Genomic DNA, 16,369 nt, shown 5'->3' with positions numbered 1-16,369 from the left:
TATAAAGATCTTCATTAAATAAGAGGAAACTTATTAAAGAGGAAGAGCAACTGAAATCACGCAATTTCAGTAAATCGGCGGAAGCATGAACATTATACAGATGAATGCATATACATTACAGACGTGCATTTTAAACATTGACAGCGACGTTGCCTCTCCCGTATCTTTGTTTAAAGAAAGAAGTAACGTGGAAGCCAAACGCACGCCGTGCCAAACCCCCGGCAGAACACACGGGGCTATCTCCTTGGGATATGCGAAATGCTCGTGAAATAATAAAACGTCGAGAAACTCTATATGGGTTTTGTCCGAGCCAAGTTCACTTCGGGCCAAAACCACAAACGCAAGTCTGCAGTAGCTAAGTTTGTGTTTATCAACCAATCGCGCTTAAAAGTTGACATGCAAAAACCAAAGTGATTTTTGTTTTTGGCTATTCAACATACCATATGAACCTAAACCTACATCTTAAATTACTTTTATAACAAAGACAATTATTTATATACACAAATATTTTGACTTGCTAAAAGTTATCAAATATTTTCTATGTAATGTACTTTACTTATATACAGGCATTTAGAGATGTAAAGCCAGTATGGTTGTTAATTAATTACCATTGCCATCATCGTCAAAATAATCTCATAAAGCACCTCGTCAATTTCTGCGAAGAATGTAAAGATATTCAAGGCCATCAACGAAGAGAAAAATGTGCCACAGGAAAAAATAAGTAACCAAATTGAGAATAACCATCACTGTTATTAACCATGAATTCATATGGAATGACGACATCAGCTTTGTGCGCAGCAGCGAGACCAATTGTGGTATCGCGGGACCGTCTGGGATGACGATGGCGTGGGAGGGCCTTCATGCAGTCATGGATTCATCAAGGCGCACAAAGATTAACTATTCAACTCTTAATTTGAAGAAAATAAAAACAAATTGCTAGGAAGTATTAGAAAGCAAATAAATGTAATGTTGTATCATTATTATTTAATTATTTCCCTTCTACGTGACTTTACCAAAAGAACCAAGAAGATGAATCCCTGCAGTCACGAAAGCTTTAAATCGAAAAATAAATGTTGATTTATAATATGCCCAAATGCAATCGTATCTCAAAACGCTTTACAAATAGGGGCGCATGCATTAACGAGACTATAAATTTTAAGATAAGTTTGGAATTATTTTGAAAGGAGAGGTCAAGGAGATGGCTGTACGGTAATGGTGCAATGAAGATTAATCGGAGGAGAGAAAGTCAGTAATAAGACGGGGAAATACATGTTTAAGCGTGCTTCTAGATTTGAAGCTTTCGTGACTGCAAGGAATCGTCTTCTTAGGTTTTTTCGGTAAAGTCACGTAGAAAGATTTTTGTTTTTATTTTATTTTACTTTCTACGTGACTTTACCGAAAAAACCTAAGAAGATTTAAGCGTGCTCTTGAGCAGAATAAACGGTCCCAGGAGTGCAAAGGGACAGGGGAAAGACATTTCCAAAAAAAGAAAGTGGCAGCAAAAGAGAAGTGACGACTTCCAAGTGAACATAAAGTGACTGAGGGTTTTGACAGATGACCTTAGCTGCTGAAGCAGACAGCAGGTGAAGAGAATAGGGAGATGTCACGGGATATTAATTGGGGGTAAATAGATTGAGGGTTTTGAGATGGCGAAGGTGATCTTTCAGTTTACTTGGAATTATATGTTGAACTTCTTTCGCACCGTATGTAGTCAACCGTGCAAATCGGAGGTGTGAATTGTATTATCAGGCAGTGGAGGGATCCGAGGAAGTGTGGGTGATGTGGTCTCATTCATGGGGGCAGGAGAAACTTTAAAAAATATCAGTACTTTAAGACCAGACGCGTATAAACGTGTTTAGGTGGGGAAAGATGGCCGCTGTTCTGTTTTGCCTGTTTCCCTTACCTCACCCTTCTCCTCTTGGGTAAAGCAGCGGAAAACACTGAACGATGCTGCTGCAAAACTATAAACTATATTTATTTGTTCCTGACCCCATCCACAACTTTTATTTTATTGCTATATTTAATTAATAAAAAAAATCCCCTGTTGCTGGCCTGGTTCCGGTGCTGCCTCCTGGCCCTTGCCTGGCTCCGATTCCACGTTCCAGAGACTCTCCCAGGGATTGCCGCGGCTCCATCAACGACATGAGAATTTTGACTTAAAACCTTCACGAGTGCAGGAATTCATATTCTTTGGTTCTTTCGGTAAAGTCACGTAGATAGAAAAATAATTGTTAAAAAAGTGAATAAAAATAAATGAAAATTTTAATTTAAAAAATTTACAAAAAACGCTAATGTAGACTGTAGCCTGGTTATTAAGTTTGGTGAGTGTACTGGCAGTCTATAATGTAGACTGTAGCAATGGTTATTAACCTCGGTGAGCGTACTGGCAGTCTATAATGCAGATTGTAGCCTGGTTCTTAACCTCAGTGAGCGTACTGGCAGTCTATAATGTAGTTTTAAGCTTAGTGGTGTTTTGTTCTTTATTATGTTTATTTTTTATTCACTTTATTTTTAATTTAACTTTTTCTATCTACGTGACTTTACCGAAAGAACCAAAGGACATCGGTATAATTTGCTTTTATTATCTAAAAGACGTGTATTGTTTGTTCTTGTTTTTAAATGCAGATTTTTTTGGAAGCGTCTACTGCCCCTGAAGATGCAGAGAAAGAAAGTCTTTGGCATGACTGACCTTGCAGACTTTTTATCAAATCATACCCAATATTTTTGTCCAATCGAAGACCTTCCTGAGGTCTCAATTGATTAATTGTGAAGAGAGTGCCACTTCTTTAATTTTTATTTGCTGTTAAGGGGTGAGAGTTTATGGGTTAGGGATAAGGTGAGGGGGATACATGTCACGGTTTAGATTTGCAATAATAAATTGCAAGCCATTCCACAATCTGGGCTCTTTGGAGATAGCACAGTGCAACAGCGAATACAGAAGTCTGAGACACGAATGAATGTGTTTACCTGCTTTTGCAGCACGGCAATGTCTAGAACCCTGGAGGACTGCTGAAGTGCTGGCTTCAACATAGGGTATGATGTTAAGAGATACTGGATGTCTCCACCCACATCGTAACCTGTAAATACAAAGCAGTGATATGCGCCACATTGTATGGGCTGTGATGTATACGCCGTGAGGTGTACATGCGAATGCATGTATATATAAAGACTGTGATGTGTATCCCATGTGTGTATATGCATAGGCTGTGATGGGTTCCTTGCATATTTACATTTGCAAATGTTGTGATGTATGCATTGATGTTGAACTTCTTTCACACAGTACGTACCCAACCGCGCTGATCGGCGGTGCCCATGTGCACCACGTGTGCATATGAACAGGCTATAGACAGGACCACTCAAAAACAGACAGTCTCTCGAACAACCTACTTTCTGTCCTGCCATTAACCAACCGCCTTGCAGCGGTGCCGGTGTCACTGAGCTACGTGCTTGTACCACATTATGTGCACATACAGCCAACAACAATCGAATAGGTAGGTATAGCAAAAAGTAGCAGCACATCTGTTTACATTAAAAAAAATACAAACTAAATTCACATAATATTTGAATAAATGTAGTACCCAGTTTCAGGACATCGCCACTTGAGAAGAGCCTTCTCATCAGGCTGAGCAGCCTGCCCTCCTCCGCGACACTATTCTTGGCTTCACAGCGCCCCGAACAGCTCGCCTGCAGCTGTGCGGTTTCGTCTGAGAAAACATTAAAAACAACAAAATCCGCCGCTGCCCCCACCCCCCACCACCTCGTTTTATAATTTTCAGCAATGCAGACGACAGTCACGGTGTATTTGGCTGCTCGTTTGAATTAAGAAAAAGAATGTGAGCTTGGTTAGCCAGGGCACGTCAACGTTCGGGATGGTGGCCCGCGGTCGAGAATAACGATGGTGGAGGGTATGCAATCAAGCGATCGACTACCGTGGAGATGGAGCGATTAAATATGCTTGTGTGCAGGTACTAGTAGGTGGATTGCTACATCGCAGGGCCGGGAGAAATCGCAACACAGCCACGGGAAGCCTTCAGTTGATTGAATATGGCTGCTGCTGCTGCTGACAGCGACAATAATGACAATCTATCTCTGGGGCTTCGGTGTCCGCGCTGCGCATTTCGTGCGGTGGCCGCACCGTGAGCGCGCGGCTCCACGTTCGTTGCCCGAGGGCGGCGCCGCTCCCCTGGCTGGCGGCCGCTCTCCTCCTCCTCCACCGAGAGCCGCGGCAGATCAAGCAGCAGCACGCGGTCCCTGCGGGCCACCTGCACGAGCGCGACGCGAGGCTGCGACAGCACCCCGAACGACGGGCGCCACTCCATGTCCACGCCCAGCGTGCAGCCCGGCTGACGATGGTGGGCAGGGATTGGGGAGGGATGATGCGCGAGGTAAGGAGGACGTTTTCACAAGGCCGTCAAGGCACACGGCGAAGGTGCAGCCCCGCAATGTCTTGCTCACGCGACTGCCGGTGGAAGGGCTTCCTCTGGAGGGAGCAAGACAAAGCCCCTCTAATGGGTATTTGGCGTACTGTTCTAGCCCGAATAGACGTAAAAATACTTAAATATTTGTTGAAGTAGTTCCCTTCATTGACCCAGGAAAGCCTCACTGGGACTCTTTTTTTTCAAGATTGTCCTGCATTTGGATGTTTGGCCAATTCAATTAACATGTGGGAGGAAACCGGAGTACCGGGAGAAACTCTACATATAAAATGGAAAAACACTCAAAGCTTTGTGCAAATAGATTCAATGCATGTAAATTTAAATAAAGCGTATCACCATTATATCAACATCCCTTATTTATCCCATAACTTGGCACACTTAATGTATGAGTAGTTGTAGTTTCCAAGCTGTCAGTCAATTAAACGATGGTCAGAGCGCAGCACCTGTAGCATTGCAGGCAAATGCATCTCGAGGTCGGTGAGGTTGTCGATGAAGATCACTTGATCGAGGGGCACAGGCAGCTGGTAGCAGTCTTCCCTCGAGGAGTATGCCATTGCACTCTCTTCCTCTTCACTGTTGGCAAAGGAACGCAAGATAAAATCGGCAATTTGCCTTATATACGTTCTTCGAAAACGTACTGCCGTTTTCCCCCAATTGTATTCCAATCGTTCCATAAATCAAGTCATCAGATGAAATTTACATTTGGGTCTTTGCAGATAGCAGCGCATTCCCCTGTGTTAAAGAATGTCACGTGTAAGAAGATACCATGTAACTACTTCTGACCTTTCATATCCACACAACAAGGGGTACACTTACCAACACCGCCTGCTATGAGGATGGAATCCTGACAACTGGAATTAAGCCAAATTGACATGAGATGAAGGAATTTCCTCGAGGACGCCTAGAGGCAGAAGCGCATCACCCCATGTAGGAGAGCGGCCCTGGCAAGGATGTCATGCAACGACTTCTGAAACAAATTCAACAGGCCTCTGGAGTCACACTCAGGCCACACCTTGTAACGCCCAAACAAAGACTGTCAATCGAGCTGAAATGTACACAAGTCTCCAAGTTGGAATCAGCCAGATTTAAGTGAAAAACCCTATTTGAAACGAATGATAATTTTGATTTCTTTCAACTCGCCAAACTTGAGAGCCCGGTTAAATCACAGGCGGCCGAAATACGGCTTCACACCCAGCATCTCAGTTGGTGCCGACTCAGTCCTCTCATCCTCAAGCCACCCAGCCACCTCGTTTGTGTCTTATACGCAAGTAGCTCTCTTTAAAAGAAGCCAGTGCCCGCTCATCGAAACGATTAACTGGGCATCCATTTGCAGTTTCCACATTTGCATGCCGATGGGCGGTATGCAGTGCAATTCACAGCTAGACACTGCAACTTAGAAAACATCATATAATTCGGATATAGTGCCAAATTTGCAAGAAAGCGGGGCTTTCATGTCAAACTGATAGCTTGGCAGTGCAGTGTTTTATATATATACATACAAACACAAAAAAACACACTCCGATTTCAATGTGCACGGAGAAGGCAAATGTTGATGACTGGCAAATTCTTCAATATTCAATGGTAAGAAACCCAACCTAAAACTAACAGTCAGTCACAGGATCCATTATTTAATAATATACTATAATAGCCTTTAATAACATCCTTACAAAAAAATGTGACACTGGCACGCCGAAGGGTGTGCAGTACAATTCACAGCTGCCCGCCGAGCCTTTAGAAAGCAGCAACAAGGATTCCTGAAAAATTATCAAATTTGCGGGAAAGCAACGCTCGTGGCAAAAATCACAGGATGGCAGCGTAGCTGTGGCAAAATATATATTTTGCACCGCTATTTTTATTTAGTTGGAAAAGGCAAAATGTAAAAAAATTCGGTAGCGAGCTGAGAAAATTGAGAAATTGTCAAAATTATTAAATTTTCAAGGAACCTTCCCCCAGTGTTTCGTTCATTGCCTCGTCAGTGGCACGGCTCTGGGCTTCTGCAATGGGGAAAAACAATCCGGCACACTCCCCGAGCTGCCACACGTGGCGGCTAGACGTGGGCCTCGGCGCCGCTTGGTGAAAATGGGTACGAGAGAGGCACGCGCACCCATCCTCCTGCCGCTGATTGGACAGTATCCAGAGCACGGCGCTGGGCAGCCGGTCGTGCGGCATCTTGAGGCGACGTGCCCAGCGGGCTGCTGCTGCCACGTCTCTGTAGCTGCACAGCATCATCACCAGCTGCTCCTGCAGCCACGGGTCGTCCCCGACCGTCACCTGCACCAGTCGGGCAAAGGTGGAGCGAGTGGCGAGAATGCCTTGGTGGTAAACCGGTGACCGAGCGAGCTTATATCGTACGCGAGCAGGAAAAACTAAGTTTTGTTTTGCTACGAAAAGTTTTTCGTGATTGTGCTCAATAGTTCTCTTGATGTGTTTTGGGGTCGTACCGCGAGTTGCTTGGCGCTATTGTCCGACGTTTCGCTCCACGTGCTGCCAGTTTATTTAGGAACGTGGAGTAAAATGTGGGACATCATGCCGAACAACATAATGTACAACCCAAAGGCACGGCAGAATGTTTAGTTATTTGTACAGCCCTTTGGTCAACTCACTGCTGGATGAGGACCTCCCCACACTGTACGGGTTGTGCAGGTCGTTTAACCATACTTCAGCATACTGGTTATTACGGGTTCGTGAAGGCGGGGACTACATATGTGAGAGCATAGATGTACAGTTCAACAATTGGATTTTTCAGCACTGCCCTCTGCTGCCCACAATATAACCGTGCAGCTTATAGCAACCTGCTGTGCAGTGGCCACCTATCTTTGCACTAGGTCTAGCAGTTGATAGATCATGGCTGATGATTTTGATGAAGTATTGCTTGTTATCAGTCTCTTCTTGATACAAATATGAACCCCCTCAAATGCAAACAAGGCCGTGTTTATGACAGAAAGGATACACGGAGTCGGCAAACTATCTGACGCTGGTATTTAGTATTTTCCAAGTCAAAAATGGCTGTGTTGTTGTGTCTTTACCACGTGTGAAATGGTGAAGCAAGAAATATCAAGTTTAGTATTTCCACCAGCCCTGGGCCAGACAAGACGCTGGCTGTCTGTTACTCATTGTCTGTGCACCCATGGAAAGAGACAGTAAATGTGCACAGCATATTTCCCTTTGAAGGATGACTAAATAATTCGCCCACGGCTTTACCTGCGACAATTTGAAGCTACTTTAAGCAATGCTGGAATGAAACACTCGATGGATTATTTTTGCTCTTCGATAACGTTGCCACAATGTCCTCCTGGCTTTCCCAGTCCTCTTTTTGAGTTAAGCCTTCCTGGCAAATCTGTCTTCCAGACACATTAAAAGTCCCGGTTTTGTCAGTTCCAAAATAATACATCACTCAAGACAATGATTCTTGTATTGTGAAATACTATTATTCCCATGGTATATGCCGATCTAGTTTTTCTTGTAAAGCACGTAAATTATGTCTGCTGAACTTCTTTCGCACCGCACGTAACCAACCGTGCTAAATCGGAGAGCAGTTGAGGCGACCTGCATGGGCAACGTATTTTGTTTACAAGTGGCCAATGAAATAAAATTCTCAGAAAAGTTCCAGAAAACACATCCTCGTGGGCGAAACACAGGAAACCAAGCTGCTTCAGCCATCATTGTAAAATTGCCAGGGAAAGGCCCAAAAAATGCATTGACGTCAGGCAAATATGATACTCGCGCAGTCGTCAGTCCGCTATAGAGAGAAACTCAGTGGGATGCTGGAAAATGCCCCCTGCAGCCAGGCAAGCAGCCAGACATTGTATGCAGCAAATTGCATGCTGTCAAAAAACAGCTCACAGCAAGGTCCATTTCAACGAGGTGTGGTCAAAGTACCGCTGCAAACTCAAGCAAAGTGTTTGGTTGTTGTGTTTCTAATGAGCTTGGTTTGTCATTATAGCGACGTGTGGATGTACAGCCTTTTTGTCAATGCACTGCTGGACAACGGCCGCCCCCATTCCGTGCGGGTTGCTGCCAGTGAGGTGGGGGGGTTATTTGAACCATATTTTGCCATGCTGGTCAATGCTGGTTGGGAGCAATGACTTGGGTGCATAGTACAGTACATTCGTAGATTTGTATGCACTGGCCACAATGTAGTCCTGCTGGGTGATTCGGTTACAGGCAGATAAGAGTTATAGGATAGAAATATGAAGTAATGGTATGATCTCACGTGCAAGGGTTTAGAAAATGTGGTCTTCTGCAGTTTTCAAAGTAAGATTGTAAAATTAAAATTAGAAACACTCCTCTTGTACAGGGCGCTTGCACTCAAATGCAACATGCACCCTAAACATACACTTCACAGACTATCGATATCTGGCACCCTGAACGTTCACCCGTCCCTGCTGTGCTGCAAACTCTGAACGTTGATAAATAAACTTAATAATGTAACAGGCTCATTGCAAAAAAAAAACGATTTCTAAAAAAAAAAACCAGGGAAACTAAATACAGCCACATTTCTCCGCTGTGCATTGAATTGAGAAGGAAAAATAGAACCACATTCCTTGAGAATAATAGAAGGCACAGGTCCTTTCACCTGACTCCATATCACTTCAAAGGCTGGGCGCGCAACCAAACAGGGTTACGAGGGCAGAGCACACTGTAATTACACGGGATATGCACAAATCCAGTTTTCATTAAACACGCAGCCTAACTCCATAAGCGAACAAACAGTGTTTTGGCACGCCAGGGCCCGCAAAACACAAAACAAAATCCTCTCGGTTTATCGACGGTGATGTCGAGGACAAAATCCTCTGGCACAGCGCTTTACAACCGTGACGATTCGGGGCAACATTCCCGCCAAACTGCCCTAACAAAATGCGCATTTGTTTAGCGAGCACGGACTGTGATGTCGGGGGATTATGGATGAGATTCTGGTGTTTTTTTTCTTTCAAACCAACGGTGCAATATGTGATGTTGGCACCAATGAGATCGTAGTGGGTTTTGCGGGGTTTTTTTTGCGAAAACGGAGTAAAAGGAAGCGATGGGCTGCAGATGTATTTTTTGTGTAAAAGAGACATGGCGAGCGTGAGGTTTTCCATCGATGTGCATATGATAAAACCGGAAATGAACCGTGGAAAGAATGTAAAATTGTGACCCGTATTAATTGCGCATGAGAAAATGTAAGGTAATTCATGGTGAAATACAAATTTACCACTTGGAAAACGGCTCTGAAACATTTACTAGGAAAGCTTCACTTTTGCATTTAGACTGTACAACACATTTCACCAATCTATTATCCGTTTCACTTATCTGAATGTAAATTATTGCCCTGCAGCCATCTGTACACTCTCGACTATGTAGACAATCAGTACCTCAAGCGATATGCAAACCAAGGATCATTGTTACCTCATCATATTTCAATACAACTCCCCTTATCCGTGGTGATGTTCAGCATGCTGTTGGTGTTTTCTATTAACTATGGACATCCGCATGGCTGACAAAGAACATGGAACATAAGCTCAAAAGTGCAGCAAAGAAGCATGGGTATATGCATGCTTTTATTTACATTGAGCCAAAGAAATTGGAGACATTCTGACTGTTAAGAAAAGTAAGTGGGCTTGGGCAGGATACGTCACTATGAGTAGAAGGAAAAACGGCCGTTGGTTAAGATGGAGTGGGAGCAAAGAAGTGAACGCTCATGAAAGGACATCCATTGAGGAGATGGAACGATAAAATCAGGTCATGCACGGATGCTTGGTGGATTATTCTATCTCAGTAACAGCAGAGTTGTAACAGTTCATCAGGGAGGTCTTCATCCAGCAGTAGATTCATAATTTCCGATGTCAGTGCGATGGTCAGTAGATAAACACGGAAAATTTGATAATATTGACGCCACTCATCCACAAAAAATGCACATAGGAATAATGGATGGACGATAATTAATGGATGGACAATGGGAATTTCTGAAGATCAACTGGGAGCTCAGATTATATAAATAACAAGCAGTGTGTCTATCGACTGTGCCGAAGTTCAAAGTTTGGAAATAAAAACCTTGTCTGCGCTGCTTGCTTCGGAAATAACGGCCAACTTTTGAAAATAACGTCACGTGGTTTTAACATTTACGTTAAGCCGACGGCGCTCTTACATCATAACACCAGCAGGTATTGTCGGCGGAGATGAGATTAAACTGTTGTTTCCTCATCGTCTACCTGTACCAATACAGCATACGTTAACCAACAAGGCTCTATAGTCACAGTCAAACATCTATTTGTCATAATAATTTCTATTTTACACATCTATGCTCGTCTACACATGGTGCATTCAGTAAACGGTAACAAAGTACGTTACGGGAGTAGAAACAGATGGACTCGTGCATGTTTTCAAGGGCCCCTTATTTATTTTGTTAGCTGTGGAAAGCTGTGGTGTCCGCTGACGTGTAATGTTTACGAAAGAGAAAGGTGTTTGGTGCAAAGCTTTGCTCACGCGAATGGAATATTTCAAGACCACGTCAGGAGTTAAAACGGCAGATCAGGGGTCACTGGATAGCTGAGAACGATGACGATTGAAAAGATTTCAATGTGAGCCTCAAGGAACCTTAATGCTGTCACAAGTCATATCACCGCCTAAAAGTTTATCCCGTGCTAAGATAATTGCTGGCCTGTTTGTAAAATTTATTTTTTTACTTATTGGAACTGGAAGTTGAAGAAGCAAACTGTGGATTATGGATGACTGAATCTTTATTTTTTAAGCATCGCAGATTCTAAGAGTGAACGTTTTGGGGGATTTGTTAAGGTCCCATTATGACCATTGCTGCTCTCTGCAACTCTTTCATCAGCATTAATGAAGAAATCCATCAAACCATACCATATGCCTTTCATCTGGCTTTGAACAGCCCAGAACTGAATAGGCCACTGTTATGATTTTATGAGATAATTATCATTGTCGGCGTTCACGAAGAAAGCTCATTAAATTATATATTAAGACTGCTGATGTCTCGTAATGAACCGAAGGGGGTGCGCGCATTCGATACGTCGCAATAACCTGGCCGGTTGAAAAGTGGATGCGTGTTTCAGTCATTACATTCAGGTGATGAAACTTTCTTCCTCTAATCAATGAGGAGCCAAGACATTTCTCAAAATGTGAGGCACATTTTACCCAACAATATTTTACAAAACGTATCACAAGGAACTCCCCCCCCCCCCCCCCCCGAAGCTCAAATTGCAGTTGTTAAGACAAAACATGACAAAGTTTAAATTCTAAATCCTTAGTGTGGCCCCAGACAGGACTACGATTATAGACCAAACATTTTGGAAAAGCGGTGAAAGACGGTGCAACGCCAAATCCTTACAGCCGTGCCAAGACCCGTCAGATTCTTGGCCAGAATGTCCCCAGTACTTGTTTCTTGCACTCGGGGTAAGACCCAATGTATTATTCTACCAGATGCTGATTAATCCAGAGTTGTTTTGAGAACAAAAAAAAATCCAGCATGACACCACTCAGAATGGTGTACATCACAGCAGCTACAGCAATGCCAATTAAATCGGCAGTCGTGCGGGTGATGCACAAAGTCCGCTGTTCAAATCTAAAAGCGAATATTTTAATTATGAGCAGCCAGTTGTAATTACAGCCCTGCTATTTTACTTCAGGGCAGACATCACATCACAAACATAAGCTTTTTTAAAATCAGAGTACAAACCGGAGTTGGGTTATTGTAGCAGGTTTACGTCTCATTGATTAGAAAAGCATGGAGCAACCATGAAAATACTCGAGTAAGACGAGGCTTTTCAAAGTACCGTATGAGGGGGTTGTCAGAGACTGACTTGAGAGGTCATTAAGACTCAAGATTATATTCTAAAACAAGATAAGGATGGGGCTGATGTCGTTGCTGCTGCTGCTGCTCCTGACGATGATGATATTTTACTTAAAAGACTTGGGCACTTTTCTTTTTAAGGCAAAGTAAATTGTGTTTGGTTCCTCAGTCAACGCCCCTTTTGATCCTGGATTGCAAGCCCCCGGGAGAGATGAGTAAAGGATAAATGCTGTCTCCTAAGATTCCAGGAGTGTCCTCACATGTGGAGTTTGGTGGCGGTGCTCTATTTATCAATTACCGTTTACAAATTCCCACTGCAACAGAGCCCGTTTTGCCTTTGATTCATTGGCATTCATCTTCAGGAGGTAGCGATCGAGGCGATCACCGGGGGAGCAGATACGTATGACCATCAATCATGCAAAGGACAATTTTCCAATTCTAGAATACAGATATATCGCTGGATTGCAATAGGCAGGATTGCAGTCTTTATGGAACACAGCTGTGGTATGGGGGAAACTGAAAACTGAGTGAAGTAGATCCAAAAACGACCACAATAAACGCCTTTACCCATGAAGTAGAATGGTTTAAAGAGCAGCTTCACTAACTTGCGTTACCAGAAACAAGGAGTGTGACGATTGCCTTCCCCCCCGTGATTCCACGAAGTGCCAGAATTCAGAGTTGCGATGGCATTAAAGAATCGACTCTTGTTTTCACGCTGTGGTGAATGGAGTGGTCTCTGCTGACTGGAAGTGGGTCATGTGAATCATGACGTATAATGAAAAAAAACGATGCTTATGGAGGCAATTCAATGCATTTATCGTGATCCTATGCATCGATATTTATCAATTAATCACTGCACAATTACACGCCCATGAAGAACAAATTTACATGCAGTGAATGCCCCTTAAGTACGTTTTGTGAATATTCACATTCAAGGAAGTGGCACCTGCATATTGGTTATGTCAATGGAGGTAATCCGTTCGCGCACGTATAGATTGCGTTTGGCATGAAGCCAAACTCTAATTATCACGCTGGGTAGACGGGTAGGCTATGATTAAGTCGGTGAAATGGAAAACCGAATATCCGCCGGCAAAACATCATCAGATATTTTACAACGTGCATGCCGTTTAAGGCGGCGGAGTGTCACCACACAATTTTCACAAGTTTCAATTGACACCGATGGTGCACTCCAATCGTGGTCCGAATCGCGAGGCTGCACACTGGCACTTGCATCAATTCAACGAGAAAACTGGTAAATCGCGCGGACACACAATCTCGGCCATTTCTCCAATGGGCCTTTGAAATCCAGCACCACAAAAAAACCCTCAGGGACACAAAATGGCGCACTTCTTTTTTTTTTCCCTCCTTTCTGCCGCCACAGCAGACAAAAGCGCGCCCCCCAAAAAAAAGCAATGCAAAAGAATTCCTTCTTAACAGCCTCCGCCTTTTTTTTCACGGTTTACATTCAGGTGCCGCGTAACGCACACTCATCCACGGACATACTATCAAATTTGCAGGGACTTTAAACTACGGTATTTTGGCTTCAGAAAACATTAGCGATGTAATTGCCGCGTGCGCGCGCGAGGTGCGGTCGGACAGCGCAGAAAGTGGGGCCTTAAACGCATGCACAATGTTGAATACGGTTTCTTTTAGCAATAACGCACTCCAGTTTTTCGTGCAGATTAAATAAAGTTTCAGCTTGGTACTTTCTTTTTCGCATGTTCATCCCAACCGTATATGATAAGCAATCGAACTTCTTATTTGCGTTGATGCAGGAGGTGCTATTGGAAGATTATACAATCAGCACTTACCCATGAATTGCCCTCATATCTGTGTGAATAATAAAGCATAAACGTGGATAAAATTCAGATTTACCACCAATTCCCAGTTATTCCTCTCATCCATGCTCTGGTGCGCATAAGAGGATGAATTTAGTGCCTATGACAACCACTTCCAGATGACATTCATCTACAGACACAAACTACACCGGCATCATCACCGTTCACCAGAGCATTCAGGCTGGCCAACCACCACCAAAACGACCACCACGATGACCACTTCTTCACTTGAGCACTGCCTCACTGTGGTACAGGCTTGAGTGCCCTGTAGACCCTTCGGAGCTCTTCATGGATAGGGACACTCATGCCAGTCAGGTACTCGGCGAGACAAAATGTGCTCCCTTCACAAACCAGCACAGACCAACCAGCGTGGCAAAGCAAAAGCAAAACATTCGCCATGACCGACGCACCTAAACCACAGCCCGACAACAACAGCTCCGGATCCAGCAGCCATGGCATCTGCCAGGTAGGAGAAGGACCAGGGGGGGGGGGTGCTATGGATCACTGGCAGGACACGTCGCAAGAAGAGGGGCGATGGGTGACAGTCACGAACAGGGATGGAGCGGCAGCGCAAAGAATGCAATGCATACAAAAAGGTGTAAAGGCGAGGTGGATTATTATTTCACAGGATCATGAGAGATAGCAAATCCTTGGGGAGGCTTTCATCCAGCAGTCGATCATGCCTGATGACGATGATGACCGCGGCCACTATGACGACTCCCAGCACCACCATAACGATTATCACTACCACCACTGCAACAACAAATACCACCACCCCAACTACTACAACCGCCAACACCAAATGGCAGCTAGAACACATTATTAAAAGATGCCACAGACATCGTTCATGACGATTTTTGTGCCCCAAAAGTACCGTAAGCTGACCCACGCCTTTGTGAGGATTTAGGATGATTTTGCCACGGAGACTTTTCTCAGCCACAGTTAAGCACGGATAACCGGATAAAACTAATCCCACTTCTGCAATGACTTGTTTTATCTGTGGGGAAGCACGGATAGTGAGTAATAAAATCTCCGTGGATCGATTCAGTGGCATGGTTAACATTAATAGTGGATAACAGGAAGACAGATGTTAAAATCGTATCTCTTTGACGAAGTGTTATGACTCGTACACAAGGGGTGGCAAATATACTGGTACACGTGCCTTTTGTATTTAACCACTTTCCACATTGATGCAATCTAAGCATTTGCGTTTGAGGACTGTTAAGAGGAAGTTATACAGCACTCGTAGCTCTCCGTGCGTAAATGAAAATAATGGCCATCATTGACCACCCTGAAAGACAACACACCACTAGCGCTGCCACTTACCATTATTGGGAGGGTGCTAACTGTAATCGCCTAATGTTCATTTAGCATGCACCGCATAAAACTCAATGCACACCAGCATCTTGATAAAAAAAGTGGGTCTTACCAAAATGTGATCATTCCAATTTTCATCGTCCATTGCTTTCTGCAGATAAACAAAACGTACCATGGTATAACAAAAATAAAATTGCAATGCTGTAGTTCTAAATATGGTAGAAATTATTGCAATGTCAAGACACAAAGTAAACAAGACGGGTGGATTGAGCATCAAGTAACATCCAATCTTAAATTTGCGAGAGATGCATCGCATGTGTAAGAATCAATGCATTTACATTTGTACACGTTGCAATTGGGTTCACGTCATCCCTGTAGCCACCAGAGGTCAACCGTGAAGAACCAAAAATGTTATTCCTGAATTGAATAATAGTGCCGACTCATCAAGTGGCCAGGGAGGTGAATAGAACCACCCCAAGTAAATGGAAATTTGGTTACTGCAAAACGTTTACCTCTCCATACTTTTGGTAAAAGAGAAACTTCATTGCTCCCAGTGCTCGATATTGCTTCACATTGGGGCAAAGTTCTGCGAAAAGAAATTCCGTAACAATTTGTTATTTTACATCACTTGAAATCCCATTCATTTAACGAGTCAAACGCAAGTGATAATAATGTATAAAGCATTGTGTCAAGCATTATTTTAATGGAATTTGGCACAGGGTGTCCCTGCTGACGCTTTTCCATCACAAGGGAACAGCATGAACATTACATGCGTATGCACAACCCTTGAGTCAATCCATTGCAGGACGAGGGCCTCCCCACGGCGTGAAGATCGTTCGTGGGGAGTTTTTCACCATGCTGGTCAGTGTGCGATGGTGAAGGCAGAGAGCAGACTTTGGAACATAGCACAGTACAATGGATTTGACTGCACTGTCCCCTCTGCTAGCAACGTTGCCCCGGGGCAGCCTACACCACCTGCTGTAAGC

The 16,369-nt window shown here is 43.8% G+C and overlaps 1 protein-coding gene across 4 annotated transcripts in view; it reads right to left on the bottom strand.

Annotated features, from left to right (window-relative positions):
* The window catches only part of EXD3 (exonuclease 3'-5' domain containing 3), a 94,455-nt gene that overhangs the window by 64,084 nt on the left and 14,002 nt on the right, over window positions 1-16,369 (bottom strand). For all 4 annotated transcript variants that reach the window (XM_078603311.1, XM_078603314.1, XM_078603313.1 and 1 more), the window contains 7 exons: window positions 15,896-15,969; window positions 15,496-15,534; window positions 6,541-6,707; window positions 4,880-5,009; window positions 4,136-4,343; window positions 3,579-3,704; window positions 2,968-3,077 (listed from right to left, as the gene is read on the bottom strand). In XM_078603311.1, the coding sequence (XP_078459437.1) occupies window positions 2,968-3,077; window positions 3,579-3,704; window positions 4,136-4,343; window positions 4,880-5,009; window positions 6,541-6,707; window positions 15,496-15,534; window positions 15,896-15,969 (854 nt within the window). The remainder of the gene's footprint in view (window positions 1-2,967; window positions 3,078-3,578; window positions 3,705-4,135; window positions 4,344-4,879; window positions 5,010-6,540; window positions 6,708-15,495; window positions 15,535-15,895; window positions 15,970-16,369) is intronic.

The sequence above is a fragment of the Lampetra planeri genome, chromosome 20 (genome assembly GCF_965212315.1).
Source record: "Lampetra planeri chromosome 20, kcLamPlan1.2.h2, whole genome shotgun sequence".
Classification (NCBI taxonomy): Eukaryota; Metazoa; Chordata; class Hyperoartia; order Petromyzontiformes; family Petromyzontidae; genus Lampetra; species Lampetra planeri.
This window is presented reverse-complemented; position numbering and strand designations above follow the sequence as displayed.